Source organism: Athene cunicularia, assembly GCF_003259725.1.
Source record: "Athene cunicularia isolate RWA chromosome Z unlocalized genomic scaffold, athCun1 chrZ_part1, whole genome shotgun sequence".
NCBI classification, from domain to species: Eukaryota; Metazoa; Chordata; class Aves; order Strigiformes; family Strigidae; genus Athene; species Athene cunicularia.
In genome coordinates, this window is record NW_020799142.1 from 5,769,049 (window position 1) to 5,775,523 (window position 6,475).

Sequence of the window (6,475 nt, forward strand, 5' to 3'; positions counted from 1 at the left end):
CCCCCCCCCCCGATTAAGTGGAAGGGGGGTAAACGATAATATAGGAGAGTCACAAAACTTCAAGGGTCTGCTTTAAAGCCACAAAATCCATGGAATGCAGTGAAGAGTGAATCTGTGTCCTTCCTTTTCTCCCTTTCATGCCTAGATGGTGGTCCAAGGGGTTAGATTACAACATGTGCTCCAACAGCTACACACCACTTGTAAGACTGTATTTCCTGAGCTTTGTGGATTTAAATCGTGTAATTAATTTTCTCCCTTTTTTTTTTTTTTTTTTGTGGACATGACTTTTTTTAAGAGAGATGTGGATGTTGGTATACAACTAGATTAAAGATTCTTATTAATAAAAGCTCACAGCCATTGCCTCTGGTTTAACAAACTTAAGAAAAAAACGTGGCAACGATGAATGATTTCACTGCCCCTATGTTGTCCCCTTTTTATTAGTTGTATTATATTCTAGTAACACCCAGACAAGAAATATTCAACTTTTCCCCTCCTCACAGGACAAGTTGGACGTGGACAGCAGGTTGTGAACCTAGACACACTTGGGGAAGGAAGACAAGAAGAGTTGAATTTAAGACAAGTCCAACGGAGATAAACGAATGTCCCCACATCTCCAAAGGAAACTTCATCGAATTTTTACTCTAGAGATCTCATCTTCAGGATGTCATTGAACACTTCCACTGCAGGAAAAGGTGTGGATCCAAACGCGGTTGACACTTATGACAGTGGCGATGATTGGGAAATCGGTGTTGGGAATTTAATAATTGATTTGGACGCCGATTTGGAGAAGGACAGACAGAAATTTGAGATGAATAATTCTAATACCACCAGCAGCAGCAACACCAGCTCTAAGGATTGTGGGGGTCTGGCTTCCAGTGGGGCTAATGCTACCTCAGCCTTAGCTGATGGCCTAAAATTTGCTTCTGTTCAGCCCTCTGCTCCCCAGGGGAATTCCTCTCACAAAGAGACTAGCAAATCAAAAGTGAAAAGGAGTAAAACTTCTAAGGATGCTAATAAATCTCTGCCTTCTGCTGCCTTGTATGGGATTCCTGAGATCAGCAGTGCTGGCAAGAGGCAGGAAGTCCAAGGGCGCCCTGGAGAGGCAACTGGCATGAATTCAGCACTGGGTCAAAGCATGAGCAGTAACCCAAACGGCAATAATAACAACACCAGCAACACCACCACCATTGCCTCTTGTGGGAAAAACAAAGAGGAGAAACCAGGTAAAGCTCCAGGCAGCAGAGGCTCCAAGCGGGATAAGGATGTGGGAAAATCCAGGAAGGACAAGCAGCATGACCTGCAGCAGGGCCACCCCAACGGCAGTGGGGGTGGCAGCAGCCAAGCTTCCCCTGGGCACCTCTATGGCTTCGGGGCCAAGGGAGGAGGCGGTGGAAGCAGCAGCCCCTTCCACTGCACCTCCTCTGCCGTGGGGGAGGTGAGCAAAAGTACCCCGGATTCAGGGTTAATGGGGAACTCTATTTTGGTAAAGAAGGAAGAGGAGGAGGAGGAAAGCCCCAGGCGAATCAAGAAATTGAAAACAGAAAAGGTAGGACAAAGCTCCTCTCCACCTCCCTCTCCACCTCTTCTCTTCTGTGTTTCCCTGTGTCTTTAATAAATGTCTCACAACTGTGTGTTTGGCTCCTGTGCCCTTCTCTCTGCCCTGTATTTGTGACATGTCTCTTCTTCCTAAAAAAAAAGCAGAGACCCCGAGACCTCTTCCCTAGTAAGAAGACACTGTGTTTTGAGTGTGCTGCTCTTCTGATGATTTCCCCTCCCTGTCCTCAGACCTGAAGAATGTTTGTTTTGTCTGTCCTTTTTTGATCGCGCTCACCCAGAAGGAGAAACCCCAAGATGATCCTGATTGAGCTGTCCCCAGTTTTAGCAGAGACCAGCAATGTTGGTACCAGTGGGATGGCATGTGTTTACAGGCTGGAGGTCTGTGTGTTTGCTCAGGGGGATGTATAGCTGAGGCTTTGGGAGCAGCAGGTCTTGTATGTGCTGCCACTTTTCCACTACACCAGCAGGCATTTGTTGCCATTCCTCTCCCAAAGTCTAAAGGGACCCCTCTCCCTTCTCCGCTGACCTGCTGTCTGGAGTTGAGATTGTGCCTGGTGGGGAAATAGGAGACCTCGGCAGACACCCAGGCTCTGCTGTTGGGCTTTGTGGGATGCAGGATGCTTATTGTCTTGGGGCTCCGGCGGTACAGCAGCCCAGAGGCCCCAGAAGCTGGTGTGGAGGACGGGGAGGAAGGAGCCAGCAGACAGGCGGTGCCTCTTGTCTTCCTGGAAGGAGGAGGCTGGGAGGAGGGGAAGGCACCTTGTGCTGAGATGCATGTGTGGAAAACAGCTTTCGGAACAGAAGGGAGCAGTTTGTCTCCTGTCTGAGAGAGTTTTCCTATCTGAGCCTCACTAGCTCTTGGATGTGAACTACTCTTTTGTTGAGTGGTTGAAATGTATGAAAGAAATCAGATGTGTGCGTGTGTTTTTCTTCCTTTCTCTTACATTACGAAGGATGCTTTCTGTAAGAATAGATGGCCATGACTCTATTCTTTGGGGAGGGTGGAGGGAGAGCGTGGCTTTTGTTAGCCACTGGTTCAAGGGAAGTTCTGATGTTGGCGGGAATTGTTCTGTCCATAGGGCAGAAGGTGTCTTCTGGGGGACCTCTGGGCGAGCATTGGCCCAGGTTCACAAGTCCAGTAAATTCTACAGGTTGTTAAACAAAGACAACCTGGTCTGCCTGAAAAAATAAACCAAACCAACACCGCCCAAACGAACAATCTCAGGGTGTTAGATTTTGACTTTATTGTCAGCTGTTGGTCTTAAATTACCTGCTTTTACAACTTCCCAGAATGAATGTTCGGTGATGGGAAAACTTTCAGGTCAGTGTTAACTCTGTGGTCTGCAACTGTCTGTGAGGGCTGGAAGTCTCACAAAAAAGTTATGTCTTTTTATGACCCATTACTGTTTTGTATTTCGGTCATGTTGAAGTTTGTGTAGTATTTAAATTGACTGGGGGATTAGATTTGGCTGTTCGTTAAAATACTTGCTAAAACGGGAAGGTAATTTCAGGAGTTTCTGTTCAAGGCAAGGAACAAATTAAATTTCATATTGTATGCATATTACTACTTTTAAGATAGCATATCTGTGGCTGAATTTGAATGAGCCTTGTGACCTTTTCTAAACGCAGATGAGAAAACTAGATTTCTTTAATTCATGTGTATATGTTTGTGCTTTATGAAAGTTCTGTTCGCGGTGGGAAGGTGTTCTAAAATCTCATGGTCTCTTTATTAACTTAGTACAGTAGGCATTTACTTCTGTTGCCAATAGTCTTCAAATTGCAGTTCTCTAATCTGTTTTAACTATCTAGATAAATTGCCCTAATCCGGTCTTCACAATGGCTGTGGTTAAAGAGTCAGAGCCATTTGATTGGATTCAGTGGCTGCCTGGAATGTGGGAGGTACTGCCCTTTTGCAACCCCCTTAGCCTTTTAATCTCTCAGCCAAATGTTCACATTCAACAATTTTGTTTAGCTGGCAATCTGAACATTTCAGTATCTCAAAGGCTGCTGTCATGGCAACAGAGATTAGAGGGTGGTGTGGTTTCTCCCGGTTTTGTGTTCTTTTCACTCTCTAGTCACACAGGAAATTGTATGAAGAATCCATATACATGCGAGTAATCTTACGTGCAACGTAATTTGGATAGCATGCAAATTCAGAGCAAACATGTATGGAGCAGTTCAGAGGTAGTGGCAGGTAGTGGTACACTTTGTGTTGTAGCTGTTGCTCCAGGAGGTTTGGAGCTTGCATTTCCAGCAACAGCTACTGCTGTTGGCACACACCGACTTTAACACAGGCTTCGCACATTAGAGTCATGCAGTGTTGGCCATTGTCTGGCACAATGTTGTGCTTGCTTGCTGTCTTACATAACATCCCTTAGTGTTTCTCTTCGAAAAGAATGTTCCCCTCTAGACATACAATAATAGTAAAGCTCGTTGCTGCCGATGGTTGCAACCCTAAGCCCAGCCTGTAGTACTATTAGTGAAACTTAAATGTTTTACATTTGTTGTTCTGACTTTTCTCCCAATCATTAGAAATCATTAGTAATTTTAAATTAATTAAAAAGTATATTAGAAATATACTTTTTAAGGGTCTTAGATTCTGTAACTGTTGTTTTGACTGTTTACACTAGAACGTACACGCTGTACTTGCACAAAGCCCCTTGTGTCTGTAGATAAAAACAATTTTCAAGCCTTCATGTTAAAACAAATTTCTAGTTATCTTAATGTTCTGAAAGACATGTCTCATAAACTTGGACGTTTCCTCTTAAATACAAATCTAAGAGTTCATGCCTGCTGACTCAAAATTACAGATTTTTGTATGTGGTGTGGAATATGATAGTGCATTTGTTTACTATTTGTGAAAAACTTGAAGCATGTTCCCAGGAGTTGTAGTCACTGTTTAGCTTTCACAGCATGCTTTAATGTCTATTTTTGGTCTATTTACTCTGTTTCCCTGCAGCAGAAAGTCATGTAAAATGTGATAAATTGGATCTTATGAAGCCTAATTAAATCAATGACTGTGTTCTGCTAGCTCTTTTATGCAGAAACCGCAAGTATGTTGTAAAAGTCGCCACTCCCCTAATATGTGGATAAAGTCAAAGTATGCTGTAATTCTAAGATGTTTGAGCTATATTTGTGCAGCCCATTTTGTGGTTAAGCCACCAGTGACATGTCTGAATAAGTAGCTTTGACAGGTAGGCTAACCACTCCTAAGATTTTAGATGTTAAAACCTGTCTCCATTTTCCATTTCTCATCCTTACCATTTTAAGCACAGTTACTGTCAGCATGAACTCTTCATCTGATTTGGCTAAGTTTTTTTGTATTTTTAACATCCGATACATTGAAAAGTGTTCAGAATACCTGCAAGAATTTGCTTTGTGTGTGTTGAAGGTAGATTTTGGGATTCAGTCACAATTTACTCAGATAAGAAAAACTATTTGGCATGTGAAAATCAGTATGTTTACATGAAAGCAATACCAAACATATTAAGCAACAATCGGGGTGTCTGGCTGCAGGTTTTAAATGAATCAGTCTAGTGATGCTTCAGGATTTAAATTTTCGCTTGTATTATCTTATTGCTTCTCTTTAAGACTGCATTTCACATCTAAAAGTTGTATTCAGCAAATGAACATGTTGGCTGGTATTGTTTATTTTATCTTCACTTTTTTAATAGCGGGATTGAGGGTGTTTTATACTTAATCACGAAACTGTGCATGTTACCTATAGATGTAAATGCTAAACATAGATGTACATGCTAATTATGTTATGGAGATATGCTTTTCATGTACTTTCCTTGCCGGCATTTGGTGTAGTTTATTCACTGTGAAATAAAAGGGCAGGGAGGTCACTTGCTGTAATTAAAGAACAAAGTCTATCGTTGCTAGACACCGAACTGTTTTGAAAGCTACATAAGGGATTTAGCTGTTAAAAACATTGATAACTATGGGTGTCTAACAATAAGCACAGCTCAAGGTTCTTAAAGCTCTGTAGTGCTGTCTAGTAGTGTGACGGTGCTTTTTGAGCTGGGTGAAGAGGTGTTGCCCTTTGGCCGAGGAAAGCTTTCCATGTGAACCTGCTGACCTCTGCCAATATGTATGACCAGATCTGCTATTGAATTCCTGTGCAAAGCAAGTGTTAGTGTAGCACAATGGAGGCTGGTCTAGAACATTTATAAAATAAAGTGGGGAAGCTGATAACCTCACTCGGAACTACTGGAAAAATATTTCACTTTGGGCATTGGTAATTTTACAATTTTAATAACTTCATAAATACCCAGTAAAAAGGAAAGGATTGATTGTCCAGATGTCATGAGGTTAACCATGTTCTCCCTGTTAAAGGGCTTTCCTGCAAGACTGTTTTAATTATAGCTATATAAAGACCTGTTTTTCCAAAGTAGCATTTTATAGTGCAATAAATGAAATGTATGTTAAAAGTGCTGAGCAAAATCTCCTGTAACCATAGAGGTGTTCAATAACCAGATTCAAGTAACATGGAAAGTAACCATCTGTTCCTAGTTTTCAGCATAAAACCAGGAATTGAATAGCTGAGATTTGCTCTTTAAAAAAAAAAAAACAAAAAAAAACCCCAAAAAACAACAAAACCAAACAACAAAAACCCACAAAAACAAACCTTTTTTATTATTATTATAATTATTTTAAAAAGTTCACCTGGCACTTTATAGAAACTTTCTGAAATGTAATAATACAGGAGAGACTGTGAAAACACATGTTCGTACATACAGTTAACCAGTTCCACTTTCATTTAAAGAGATTTCCAGAAGCTCAGTCATTGAAGAATTTATAATAGTGAATCACCTCCTGCAGGCAAATACAATAAGGGTCAGTTCTTCAAAGGTCTCACTATTTAGGTAGAACCTGAATTGTTCTGTCAATTTTTCCCTACGAGGTAGAAGGAGGC

General features: G+C 41.5%; 1 protein-coding gene across 3 annotated transcripts in view; it reads left to right on the forward strand.

The window, feature by feature from the left end:
• ZNF608 (zinc finger protein 608) overlaps nt 1-6,475 on the forward strand; it is an 89,610-nt gene that overhangs the window by 2,072 nt on the left and 81,063 nt on the right. For 2 of the 3 annotated variants that reach the window (XM_026865706.1, XM_026865708.1), the window contains exons 1-2: nt 156-239; nt 501-1,546. In XM_026865706.1, the coding sequence (XP_026721507.1) occupies nt 662-1,546 (885 nt within the window). In that variant the 5' untranslated portion in view covers nt 156-239; nt 501-661. Of the gene's footprint in view, nt 1-155; nt 240-500; nt 1,547-6,475 lie in introns of those variants that run through there. The other variant, XM_026865707.1, reaches the window with a different exon arrangement.